General features: G+C 42.8%; 1 protein-coding gene across 4 annotated transcripts in view; it reads right to left on the reverse strand.

Annotated features, from left to right (window-relative positions):
- Positions 1-14,043, reverse strand: part of rmdn3 (regulator of microtubule dynamics 3) — a 68,780-nt gene that overhangs the window by 38,813 nt on the left and 15,924 nt on the right. For 3 of the 4 annotated variants that reach the window (XM_017439655.3, XM_037980992.1, XM_037980994.1), the window contains exons 4-5: positions 10,361-10,504; positions 6-315 (exon numbers count right to left, since the gene is read on the reverse strand). In XM_017439655.3, the coding sequence (XP_017295144.1) occupies positions 6-315; positions 10,361-10,504 (454 nt within the window). The remainder of the gene's footprint in view (positions 1-5; positions 316-10,360; positions 10,505-14,043) is intronic. The other variant, XM_037980993.1, reaches the window with a different exon arrangement.

Here is a 14,043-nt window from a genome sequence, read left to right on the forward strand (position 1 = left end):
CTCACCTCTGCTCTGTTCTTCAGCAGCAGCCGAAAACCCTCTGCTTTTAAACTGGCATCTCCTGTGTGAAGGATGTCACTCTGAGCCAAGAGGAGAGCCAGCTCTCCATTAGGAACCTCAGTCCCCAACTGCAGCCTTCCCTCCTCCTCCTCTTCCTTGTCTTCCTTGGGGGAATCTTCTTGACAGAGGGTGAGGACTGTTGCACAGCTCCTGTCTTCTTCCTCCTGTTCCTCAGACTCCTGCTCCAGCTCCTCTTTGTCCTCTTTGTCTGTGTCTCTATCTGTGTAGTCGGACTCAGCATAGGCTGTAGAGTATCTGCAACCGGAAATAAACACCATTCACACTCATAACAGGTTACACAGATTAGATTTTAAACTAGAAAACTTCAGTGTTAATGCTGAATGCCTTTACTGATGCAAAAGAAGATGAAACTGAGTTGTTAACACTAAAATGGTCAGAACAAAAGCTAATATTAGCTAAACAAAAACATAAAGGCTTAAATCAGAAAACACAAGCAAAAACCTAAAACTAGTCATGTCATGAACAAGCTCAACATTTTTCTATATGAATAAATGAATGAGCTTGAAAGTACGCAGAAGTAGTTTGTCCAAGCAATATACAGAAGAAACTATAAACAGAAAAAGTATGAGATGACTCACTGACTGAACTCTTTCACCCCCACACTATCTGTATTTGCATTTTATTAATTTTAAACTAGTGTAATTTTTTAAAATACAAGATTAGAAAACAAGCACCTTCTGTGACATTTTTTTATTTATGTTAGCTTCAAAACACTTTTCATTTCACCTTTAATTATAGCTATTGTGATTAAAATTATTTGTATGGAAGGCCTATAAATGCAAAATGAATGCTTGTTGCCCTCCATTAAAGGAACAAGGAAATGAACACAGAGAGCAGACTCATATTTCAAAAACTAAAACTGATTTATTTTACAAAAACAAAAAGGCTTGCATAGCAGCAAAACTTAAAATGTAATTTCAGGAAATCCTGAGGAGACATAAAGAGATGATCTGACTGTGGAATTAAACCAACAGCAAATAAACAAACAGCTAACAGAAACCAGAAAGCAAACAGCAATGAAAAAGCAGACAGGAAATGACAAGAGACTAAATATAAAGCACTGCGGGTGAGTGGAAAATGAGCTACAGCCTGGAGATGATAGGGAACAGGTGAGGTAGGCTTGACAGGCTAACTGGAAAAGTACTGAGCTGAGGACAGGTGAACACAAGCAACAAGACAATGCAATAATCTAAAACACAGGAAACACAAGGAAAAGTAATGGCAGAGTTTATTATAAGGTAACACCTGTTATTGATAAGTCATGACTATGTTATGACTTATATTCCAAGTCCCACAAGTTCTCACAGAATTAACCCGTTTACAGGATTGATGTTGACTTTTCTCTTCATGGGAACCAGACTGACTCATTCTTCCCTAGACCCTCCTTCTTGCTTCCAATATTCCAATATCTTCAATATAAGCTCCTGTGTTGACTTTTGGGGACAGAGCTTTGATTCGGAGCTTCCCGTTCGGAGCTGGGACTCTGATGTTAATTGTTAATTGACTTTAAGGCTCTTTGTATGTCGTGCACCTTACATAAATAAACCTGTTTGAGTGATTTCATCTAATAGTGTCTGGAAATTGATTTTCTTCCACGACAGAACAAAACTACAAAAGAATAAATATTAACATAAAAACACAAGGAACTTACTTAACACAAGGATCACATGAAAAATCATATCAAGAACAAGAAAATAACACAAAATACCCAAATCCTGACACTCCAACACTGACTTGATGGAGCACAGCTGCTCAACATGGGAGTTTCTGGATCTTAAAACTGACACAAGATAAGCTGCTCCTGAGTCATTGAAACTCTAAGGACAGACTGAAGTGGACATTAGAATGAAACTTCTTTGTGTAAACCCCAAATCTTTCACATTATCTCTAAGGGCAAGCCCAGCTACCCTGCGGAGGAAACTCATTTTAACTGCCTGTATCCACAATTTCGTTTATTCGGTCACTACCCAAAGTTCATAACCATAGGTGAGGATAGGAGTGTAGACCAACCGGTAAACAGAGAGTTTTGCCTTGAAGCTACAGCGGAAGACGCACCGTTCTGTTTGTCTATCTCACAATACATTCTTCCCTCATTGCCTGACTTACTTAAACTCCTCCACTTGAGGAAGCACTTCAGTACCAAACCAAAAAGAGCAGTCCATCCTTTTAGACTGAGGGTCATGGTCTCAGGATTTGGAGGATCTTCATCCCAGCTGCTTCGCATGGCTGCGAATGGCTCCAATGAGAGGACACCTTCTTCAGCTTGATGACCTCTCTCACCCAGGGTGTCCACCACTGGGTTCAAGGATGGCCACCAAGAGGCACTAACAACCTTGCAGCAACAGCTCAGGGTAGCTGCATTGCCAATATTAGCACAGAACATGGCCCACTCTGACTTGTCTTCCGCCTCAGCTGAGGCAAAGTCCAATAACAACACCACTCAGGTTCAGATCAGAGACACCATTGCTCCAATCACACCCTTCGAGGTTACACTGGTGTTACCCATGTGGGCACTGAAGTTTCCCAGCAGAATCATAGAATCCCCAGCAGGATTCTCAAGAAGATTAGTTCCAGAACCCAAACTGTGCATTAAGGTAAGCCTGACTTTATCTAGTCAGTACCTCTCAACCTCACACATAGGTTCAGGCTCGTTCCCTACCAGAGAGATGGCATTCCATGTCCCAAGAGTCAGCTTTGGTAAGCTAGGGTCATAGCGCCAAGTTTCCCGCCTTCGGCTGCTGCAGCACTGTAGCATTTAACACCCAACTAGTATGGTCCATCCTGCAGGCGGTGGGCCCGTAGCAATGCCTGTTAGAAGTAGGATTTTAAATTCTATTCTGAATTTGACAGAGAGTCAATGGAGAGAAGCTAAAATTGGAGAAGTATGATCTCTCCTTCTAAACCAGCCATTAGGGAGCACAAGCCAGTTTATCTCTTGTGCCGGTTCCAAGCCTGGATAAATGGTGAGGGTTGTGTCAGAAAGGGCATCTGGTGTAAAACACTTCTGCCAAAACTAACATGCGAGTTCATCTAAGTGACACCATACTGGATCAAGTTAACAACGACTTCCACCTGTGCAGTTGGCAAACAGGGTGCCAGTGGAAATTGTGCTACTGTTAGTCTAAGACCACAAGGAAGGAAACATGCCAGGAGACAGAAGGAGAAAAAGAAAGTTATGTGTTTAGGACTGAGGGTAGCAACTCTAAAAATAGGGACAAAGACAGGCAAAGGTGAGAGCTGGCTGACATGATACAGATAAGGAAGGTAGATGTATTATGTGTGCAAGTGGAAGGGCAGCACGGCTTGCAGCATTGGGGCAGGGTTTAAGCTGTTTTACCGTGATGTGGATAGGAGGAGAAATGGAGTTGGGGTGGTACTGAAGGAGGAGTTAGCAAGGAATGTAGTCGAGGTAAAAATAGTGTCAGATAGGGTGATGTGTCTGAAGGTAGAAGTAGAAGGTCTGATGTTCATTGTTGTCAGTGGTTATGTTCCACAGGTTGGATGTGATGTAGAAGAGAAAGAGAAATTCTGGAAGGATCTTGATGAAGTGAAAGTGTGTATTCCCAGGGAGGAGAGAGTGGTGATTAGAGAAGATCTGAATGGACATGTTGGTGAAGGAAACAGAGCAGTTGAGGAGGTGATGGGCAGGTTTGGTGTCAAGAATTGGAACCAGGAAGAACAGATGGTGGTAGATTTTGCCAAGAGGGTGAAAATGGTTGTAGTCAACACCTATTTACAAAAGAGGGAGGAACACAGGGTGACCTATAGGAGTGGAGGCAGGAGTACGCAGGTAGACTGCATTCTGTGTAGAGTGTCAGAGTCTGGTGGTCCTGGTGGGGTTGGGCTGCTTTTTCTTTCTTTTTCAGTAGGTGGCATCTACGCTACTGGAGGCTCTGCCAACAGGTGTTTCCAATCCACGCTCATCAAGGGAGGTATATAGGGAGTTGGCTGCCAGCACTTCATCGTCAGAGTGTTAACTCCTTCGGTACATGTGTTACCACCCTGGCTCTAGCTCCTGTTTTCTATGGAACTTGTTCATGTCTTCTTGCTTTGTTGCAGGTCATTCAAGATACTCAAGCTATCAGAAATCAAGCCGTTGTTTTGCCTGGAAACCTTCAAGTGCTGTCTCGCCCTCTGAGATCTCCATGCTGCCTCCATCCCGGACTGCTTACCTGGATCGAACACTGCTCACCCTCTCACTTTCCATTCACCGGTAAGCTAACCCATGCTAAGTCAATTACCTGCAAGTAACTGCCTCTCTTCAACACAGTGACGTTCCGGTTCCCAAGCTGCTGTTTCCTGACTCCTTGCTGACACTTAATAAATTATATTTGCACCTTTTATATTGTCTCCTGAAGTGTGTTCTGCATGTGGGCTAAAACCATAGCCAAGACCATGACATAGAGGAGGTAACCTGAGGGAGATTGTGGCCAGTAAGGTTGTGGCAGGGGAGAGTGTGGCCAGACAGCATCGGATGGTGGTGTGTAGGATGACTGTTGTGGTGTAGAAGAGAAAAAGAGTAAAGGCAGAAAAGAAGACCAAATGGTGGAAGTTGAGGAAAGACGAATGTTGTAAAGCGTTAGGAAGGAGCTGTTAAAGGCTCTGGTTGAAAGAAATACACAGTGATTAGAGAGACAGGTAAGAAGGTACTTGGTGTGTCATCTGGATAGAGAAAAGATGATAAGAAAACCTGGTGGTGGAATAGTGAAGTGCAGGAAGTTATCCAGAGGAAAAGGTTGGCCAGGAAGAAATGGGACAGTGAAAAGGCTGAAGATAACATAGGGCAAAGAGGGAGGTAGCAAAATCAAATTAGAAAGTGTATAAGGAGTTGTACAAGAGGCTGGACACTAAGAAAGGAGAAAAGGACTTATATCAACTATAAAGACAGAGGGATCAAGTGGGAAAGGATGTGCAGCAGGTTAGGCTTGTGAAAGATAGAAATGGTAATGTTATAACAAGAGGAGTTATGGGAAGATGGAAGGAGTCTTTTGAGGAGCTGATGAATGAAGAGAATGAAAGGTAAAGAAGAGTAGAGGTCATAGAAACTGTGGACCAGAAAGAGGAAAAGGTTAGTAAGGATGAAGTCTGGAAAGCTTTGAAGAGGATGAAGAAGGGGAAGGCAGATGGACTTGATGACATACCAGTGTAGGTATGGAAATGTCTAGGAGAGATGGTAATGAGATTTCTGACTCAATATTTAGTAGCATTTTTGAGTGAGAAAATGTCTGAGAAATGGATTCAAAGTGTGCTGGTGCCAAATTTAAAACACAAGGGTGATGTACAGAGTTGTAGCAATTAAAGGGGAATTAAGTTTATGAGTCACACAATGAAGATCTGGGAAAGGATTGGAAGCTAGACTTAGACAAGAGGTAGGTATTTGTGAGCACCAACACCGTTTTATGCCAAGAAAGAGCACCACAGATGCCACTTTTGCTTTGAGAATCCTGATGGAGAAATACAAAGAGGGTCAGAAAGAACTTCATTGTGTCCTTGTGGATTTAGAAAAAGAATACGACAGAGTGCCAAGGGAGGAGCTGTATGGGGAAATCTGCAGTGACAGAGAAGTATGTTAGCCTGGTACAGGACATGTATGAGGACAGCAGGACAGTGGTGAGGTACACTGTAGGAGTGACCATTGGCGGTTGCAATTCGTCAATGTAAAAATATTTCTGGAATTCAAACAGCTAATAGAATACACAAAATGTGTTTATACGCAGATGATGTGTTACTGTTTCTGGAGAATGCAAACCCCTCCCTTACAGAGACAATAACCTTAATAAATAAATTTTCAACAATTTCAGACTACTCTATTAATTTGAACAAATCAAAGGCCCTTCCTATCTGCTCTAATATCCATCTCTCCCCAACCATTCCTTTACAAATCAAAAACATCAGGTACCTGGGCATCAATATTTTTAACAGGCTGAATGAGCTGACACAGTTAAATTATGTTCCATTACTCAAATTAATAGAAAGCGATCTCACATGGTGGAGAACTCTCCCTCTCTCACTCATGGGATGGGTGTCTGGTTTTAAAATTATGGTTTTCCCTAAAATAAAATATATCTTCTCTATGATCCTAGTTAAGCCATATCAGACTTGGTTTAAAAGCTTAAATTCTATCATGTCAAATTTTTTATGAATATCAAAACCCCCACAGATCAGTTTAAAACCATTACAAAAGACTAAAAGTTTAGGAGGATTGGAACTTCCAAATTTTTATAAATACTACTGTCAGGATCGATGGAGACGGAGGCGAACTCAGGGAGCAGACTCATACTTGGAACTAAGGGAAACTAATTTATTAAAATGAAAACAAAAAGCTGATGGGGCAGCGAAACAAAAACACGAACTACAACCAGGACACAGGAGAACACAGGACAAGAACTAATGAACAATGATCCGACAGAAAGGTGGAGGAAATGACCGGGTTTTAAAATATAGAGGATAATGAGGTAAGTGGGAACAGGTGAATGATAATAATTGCTGACAGGTGGAGATGGGCGTGGCAGGTAAACCAATGACAAAGCTGGGGAGATGTAGTTGAAAACAAACACAGGCACCAGAGACAAAGACAGAAAGTACACGAACCAAACTAACAAGGTAACTGAATAAAATAAACAATAAACTCCAACAGAACCATAAAAAGAACAAACTGAAAACCAAAAACCCAAATCCTGACAACTACCTGGCACATAGATTACAGTATATCTTAAAATGGATATGGAAAACTCCTTCAGATAGTGTGTGGAGGCACTGCCCACCTATGGCTTTTGGATAAAAATTTGTGGAGACTTATCAACCTGCCTAGAGTACAGAGTTCCAGTCTGTCTCTCACTTTGTCTTCTTGGAGACGCCACAAAAGTGGACTTGGAAACATTTCGGTGTCACACCCTCCTTTCTGGGTATCGCAAAAAAAGCAATACTCAAGAACTGGAAGAACAAAAAGAGTTTAAATATAACTTTCTTTATAAATTTGTTATCAGATTTTGTTTTCATGGAGAATGTCTGCTTGTAAGAAAGAACAACAGAAGGAATTTGAATTGATTTAGTCTCTAATTATTAAATATATCACTTAGTGGCGTGGGGGGTGTTGGCTTGCTGCCTCGGCATCGGGGGCTGGGGGCTGGGGGCTGGGGGGTGCTGGCACCAGGGTGCTGCTATCCCTGGGCGGACTGGGCATTGGGAACTTCCCTGGGGTGGCGGTGGGTCTAGCGGGGAGGTGTTAGTGGTGGGGTCAGGGTTTTGTGGCTCCCAGCATCGAGGCGGAGTTGGGCTGAGGGCACCAGGTAGGGTCCCTCCCTTGCTATGTTTGGCCCCGCCTTGCACCTCTATTTTAATGCATTCGAGACACTGAGGGTTTTGGGGTTGGGGAAGGTCCTGCTGTCTGCAAGCAGTGGGGGCCTGCTGACCCCATTTTAATGCACCGTAGACTTACACACCTGCACTCATTGCAACATTTCACACTACCACAGACACGCATGCAACACCATGAGGGAGGGCATGGGCTGGGCTTGGGGGGCACGGTTTCCCCTTCTTGCTGCCATCCTGGTGCTTGTACAGGTTCAGCAGGGGCTGGGGTTTTGGGGACGGATGGAGTCTCTGACGGGGGCTGCCTGCAGGTTGCTGGGTGGTCTATAGCTTCTGGGGTTTGGCTGGGCTTGGCTGGGGTCCCGGGGGCTGCGCTGGGCGTCCCCTCTTTCTAGACCTTTCAGGTGGTTGGCCCAACAAGGGGGATGGTTATATGCCCTTTCACCTTGGTCCTTCTGGGTTCCAGCTGCTGCGGTGGACTGGTGCCTGCCCAGTGTGTCGGGGGCTCTGAGGGTGGGGCCTCTCCTGCTTGGTGCTGGGCAGTTTCTCTGCCGGGGGCTGGTGTGGGCCACGGGCTGTTGGGGGGGTCGGGTTCCTGGGCTTATCCTGCGAGGTGGGAGGTGGTGGCATGGCTGGGTTGGGGGGGCTGGTGTCCTGTGTCTCTCCCCATACCTCTTTGTCCTGGGGGCTGCTGACCCTATGCTTTGCTGGCGACCTACCTTTGTGCGGACACGTGGCAGCCTTGGGGTGGTGCCTGGTGTCTGTTTGCCTGGGACTGCTGCTGCCTTCTGGGGCTGGATCCAGCTGTCTTTTCTGGTCTTGGGTGCCTTCTACTGTTCAAGGCACTTTTTTAACTGTGCATCTCCAAGTGGCTTGCTAGTACACATGCATCCACATAACATGAACACACCTTTTTATGTGCATATATATTTATTATTTGCCTAAAGCAGGTTTCAAGGTGTCCAGTAGATGGCACTCTGGTATGAGTGGGCTTCTTCATTCTAAGCGTTAAGCCGCATATATGTGACGTCATATCTGTGAAACAGCAGTTGGTCCCGATCCAAAGCTGTTAAGATAATAGTAAAAAAAATCTTCATAAATTGGTAAAGTGACCAAGAAATAATCTTTAACGATAGTAGACAAAGCTCTAATAAGCTTAATACCTTGCAATGACGGGTTGATTCCTCTTTTTTTTTTCTTCTGGTATAAAGGTTTTATTTTGTTAATCTTTATTTAGGGAAACTTTATTTTTTGTTTTTCTTAAGAAAGCTGTTAATTGATTGCTTTAAAGCACTTGTTTCACAAGTGTTTCCTTTTATTTTACTGTTTACGCCAAATCAAACTAAAATTAATGCTGTTCCTTCTGAGGACAGTCGGGAAATAAAACCCACCTAAATTTTTCATAGTTGTGTGTCTGGCTCATTCTTCTACACCTGGCCATATCTATATCTATCTATCTATATATATATATATACACACACACACACAATGGCCACCTTATTAGGTACACCTGTCCAACTGCTCATTCACGCAAATGTTGAATCAGTCAATCACATGGCAGCAACTCAATGCATTTAGGCATGTAGACATGGCCAAGACAATCTGCTGCAGTTCAAACCGAGCATCAGAATGGGGAAGAAAGGTGATTTAAGTGACTTCGAACGTGGCACAGTTGTTGGTGCCAGACGGGGTGGTCTGTGTATTTCAGAAACTGCTGATCTACTGGGATTTTCACACACAACCATCTCTAGGGTGTACAGAGAATGGTCCGAAAAAGAGAAAATATCCAGTGAGCAGCAGTTCTGTGGGCGCAAATACCTTGTTGATGCCAGAGGTCAGAGGAGAATGTCCAGACTGGTTCGAGCTGATAGAACGGCAACAGTAACTCAAATTACCACTTGTTACAAACGAGGTATGCAGAACAGCACCTCTGACCACACAACACGTCGAACCTTGAGGCAGATGGGCTACAGCAGCAGAAGACCACACCGGGTGCCACTCCTGTCAGCTAAGAACAGGAAACTGAGGCTACAAATTGCACAGGCTCAGAAAAGATTGCCTAGTCTGATGAGTCTCCATTTCTGCTGCGACATTTGGATGGTAGGGTTAGAATTTGGCATCAGCAACATGAAAGCATGGATCCATCCTGCCTTGTATCAACGGTTCAGGTGGAATGGTGTGGGGGATATTTTCCTGGCACACTTTTGGCCCATTAGTACCAATTAAGCATTGTGTCAACACCACAGCCTACTGTGACTGTGGAGGCCATTTGAGTACAGTGAACTCATTGTCGTGTTCAAGAAACCAGTCTGAGATGATTCGGAATGATCAAAAGCAGCCCGAACAGTCCCTTGCCCATTCCCCAGAGAGGAAGCATTGCAGGACCACCAGTGGCAGGCTGGTAAAACTACCAAAAAGACTAAACTTGTAAATAAAGTACAAAGAAAAAAAAAACAGTTGTTTGATTATATCGAGGCTTGTTTGATTTGTCTGGCAAGAGGTTAAATTAAGATTTGAAATTAAATGAATCCATCCTTGTTCCAGAGGTTACTGTTTTGTGTTTAATAATCATTAAAAAGGGGGGAGATGTTACGGGACTTCCCAATAGAGTATGAATGGTACAGTCTAGGAGGAGTATTATTGATTGGCAGTAAGCCACTGTTGTGATTCCCTGTACCTGCAAGACAGTATTAAACGGCACCAAATCCAATGCACTTCTGGTGTGTTTATTATGCCATACACAATCAACTGCTATTGTTTGTCTGTTCCCTAACAGAGTCAATATGTGAAGGAGTCTGGGTTGAGTGGTATCCTTTTAAACCTTTCTCAGATTAAACCTGATCCAGTTTTGCCATCTGCCTACAGCAGGGACATCAAACTCAATTTTAGAATCAATGAGGCCCAAAACACAATGTTTCCAAGCAGAGTGACTCAAGAACCAGAAAGGAGAAGTGATTTAATGACATACCCTCTTTCAGTGGTGTCATCCCAGACGCTGGTCAAGCCCTGGCTGGCAGTGAAGTAAATGGAGCTGGAGCTAGTGGAGTCTATGTGTTCTCTGTGCACACCACGGCGCCTGCGACGGACCAGCTGACTGTCTTCTACACCCTTTCTGAATGTAAAACAAACCACAACAACAATCAAACAATATACATGTTTCCTTGTCAGAGGAGGGCTCCCTGCAGGTGTCAACAATATAGCTTGACAAGTTGGAGATGTCCACAACAATTCTGAAAAAAATTGTTGCACAAATATTTTGAACATGCACAAATATTTTAAATAATTAAAGCAAAAAAAATGTGTGCCTCTGAATCATGCAAGAAATCTAGAACCACTGCGAATGTTTCAAGACACTTTGGAAACTGCCTTGCAAATGCTATTTGTAAACTTGTCTCCAACAGTCATAGCCCAGATACAACCATTAGAAGAGGCAGCAATAACTGGCAGGTTTTCTGTCTTGTAAACATTTTTTTTCTTTAACTTCATAGAAGCCAAAATACTGGGTTTCAAAGCAGGAATGTGTTGCTTAGAGTTCAATGTCATGTTTATGTTGTGTGCACAGCATAAACTGTCTGGGCGCTTCACACAACAGACTTCAAAGTTCCACACCTTGCATTTCTTAAAGAGACAGTTCATTTACTTTGAAGTTATGTTCTGTCAAATAATTAGTGTCTATAAAACGTATTCACCCCCTTTGACGTTCTTTGTTTTTATTGCTGTCATAAATAAAACATGGTCAATATAAATCAGCCTTCTTTACAAAACAATTTTGAACAAAAAACTTTAATGTCAAAGTGAAATCAATAGTGTAATACAAATTAAATAAAAATTTGTAATGTGAAATAGGTTATTGCTTAAAAATACATACCCTTTAAAGTGAAAGAACTTTTGAAAAGTACAAGTCAGGGAATGGATATCATGAAGAAATGGAAAGATTATAGGACATATGTAAACCTATCAAGAGCATGCTGTCCTTATAAGAACAGTCACCATGCAAGAAGAAAAAAAGTGAGAGGCCACCACAACACCTGTGACTAGGGCTAAGCAATATAGACCAAACATAATATCTCAATATTAGCTGAATGGCTATCAACGGCATATATCAATACTTTTTTCATTACTTAACATTATGACTGGCATGTTTTTTTCTTATTTGAAATTAACTGAATCAATATTGCACTTACTAATGGCCAGATGAAGTTTGTGACAAAAACACCACATTCTCAAATGTTTATTTAGTTGTTACGGCCTGCTTGAAGCTGGATTTATACCCTGTCAGAAGTTAAGAAATCTGCTCTTGGCCATGTAGTTGTCAGACATTCTTTTCCACATGAAAATTTCATACTGCCACAAGACAGTGAGGCCAGAATATCTGGGAAACCTCTCCCTCGTAATCACTAGGTTAACTCAATGGTGAATCATACAGCAGATAAATTATAGAACTTGGGAGTTTGAATGTCTTCACTGGGATACAGCGCTACAGAGCTGTTGTAATAAGTCTGAACAGATGCAGCGTCCAATCATTAACTTATATCTACAACCCCAAACCCAATGAAGTTGGGACGTTTTGTAAAACAAATAAAAACAGAATACGATGTTTTGCAAATCCTTTTCAACCTATATTTAATTGAATACACTACAAAGACAAGATATTTAAAGGGGACCTATTATGCAAAATTCACTTTATGCATGTTTTTGTACTTCCATTTGGGTATCTACTGCTTCTAGAAACAGTCCAAGCACAAAATAAACAACCACCCAGCAGTTTTTAGGCAATAAGTAAATGTTTTCTGGTGTGTGCAAAATGATCTGTTTCAGGAACCTTAGGATTCCTCAAGCTGAGCCCAGCCCCTCACCTAACAGCCCAAGTAGAGCTCCACCCACTTTATTACAAGATGGCCATCACGTTTGTTCTGCTGGTTTTACCACTTCCAAATGTCTGCTGAAAAAGGAAAATATTTTGTTGTCAGCTGCAGCATAGAATATGTGCCTATATTTACGATGTCCTGACTCGCTACCAGTCGGGTTTCGGGCCGTTGATTGCCGCTGTCTGACTCAACATGTCATGCCTCGGGGAGACAGAGGCGAACCCAGAACACAGAATCATCCTTTAAGAAAAAACTTATTTATTAAATTAAAGGAAAACAAAACGAAAGGCTGACGTGGCAGCAAAACAACTAACAAGGACCCAAAAAACTAAGGACAAGGACAAGGCAAGGCATGGTAACAACATCAATGATCCGGTGAGGAAGTGGAGGAACAGACCAGGTTTTAAGACACAGGGGGCAATCAGGTAAATGGGCACAGGTGGTGACAATCCTGGTATGACAGGTGGAGGTGGGCGTGGCAGGAGACCGATTGAGTAGCAACTGGGGAGGAGTGGAATGACAACAAGACCCACAGACACAGAAAACTGAAACACAAAACAAAGCCCAAAAGGAAACATGAAAACAAACTGAAAATCCCAAAAGACAGACATATATTACACAACAAATGTCTGTTCGGAACTGTTAAGTGCCCCGTAAAACCCACAGAGTTTGAAGTAATAACAATATAAATCTGGGTCCTTCAGTGAGTTTTTATGTTTTTTAATGTAGTGCATTAGTGAGGTGTTGGGTGTTGGAAAGGCGTGGCCAACAGCAGCTTATAGTCAAGTCAAGTCAAGTCAGCTTTATTTGTCAATTTCTTTACGTGTGCAGACATGCAAAGGAATCGAAATTACGTTTTCACCATCCCGCGGTGATACAGAAAAGACATTTACTGACACTAACACTCACAATAAGAGGCACAGTCAAAGCAGGCCTATCCTAACCTTCTTATGATACTGCAGATAAATAAAGTGCAAGTGGAGAGTAGACTTAAATAATCGAAGATAACTTACGTCTTTTAAAAACTAAGATAGCTTTATACTACTACTGAGATAACTTAAGTAGTTTAACAACTAAGATAAGCTGTATACTACATACATAGAACTAAAACTAATTACTAACACAGATTCAAGTACTCAGGACAACAAAGTATTTCACATTGTGAGTTTAGAGTAATTACAGAGGTAGTAGAGAGTAGAGTGTTGAGTGTAGCGTAGAGTGCATTCTAGTAGTGGTCATGTCATGTTGTGCAAGTGGCAATAGTGCAAAGTTTGTCCCCTGTGTTTGGAGGTAAGGCAGTTGTGCAAAGTTCTAGTGCTGTGCAAAAGTCTGGTGTTGTGCAAGAGTTCTGGTGTTGGTTGAGCAAGAGTTCTGGTGTTCTGGTGTTGGTCAGACGGGGGTGGGGGGATCCCATCTTCTTAACAGCAGTTCTGGTCCTCTGGTTCTCTGGTGTTGGTTGTGCAACAGATCTGGTGTTGTGGTGTTGGTCGGGGGGGTTGTCCCATCTTCTTCTCAGCCGCTTGATGCTGAGGGGAGGGAGTTCAGCATCCTCACAGCCTGGTGGATGAAACTGTTGGAGAGTCTGGTGGTGCGGGAGCGGAGGCTTCTGTATCTTTTCCCGGATGGCAGGACGCTGAACAGTGTATGGGCAGGATGGCTAGCATCCCCCACGATTGTGACTGCCTTCCGGGTGTTCAGGAGTTGGACGCAGGGAAGCAGTCTTTGTCTCCACAGATTAAACAACTTGATGTCTCAGTATCAGCAGATGTCCACTAAGTTCACG

This window comes from Kryptolebias marmoratus, linkage group LG17 (assembly GCF_001649575.2).
Source record: "Kryptolebias marmoratus isolate JLee-2015 linkage group LG17, ASM164957v2, whole genome shotgun sequence".
Taxonomy (NCBI): domain Eukaryota; kingdom Metazoa; phylum Chordata; class Actinopteri; order Cyprinodontiformes; family Rivulidae; genus Kryptolebias; species Kryptolebias marmoratus.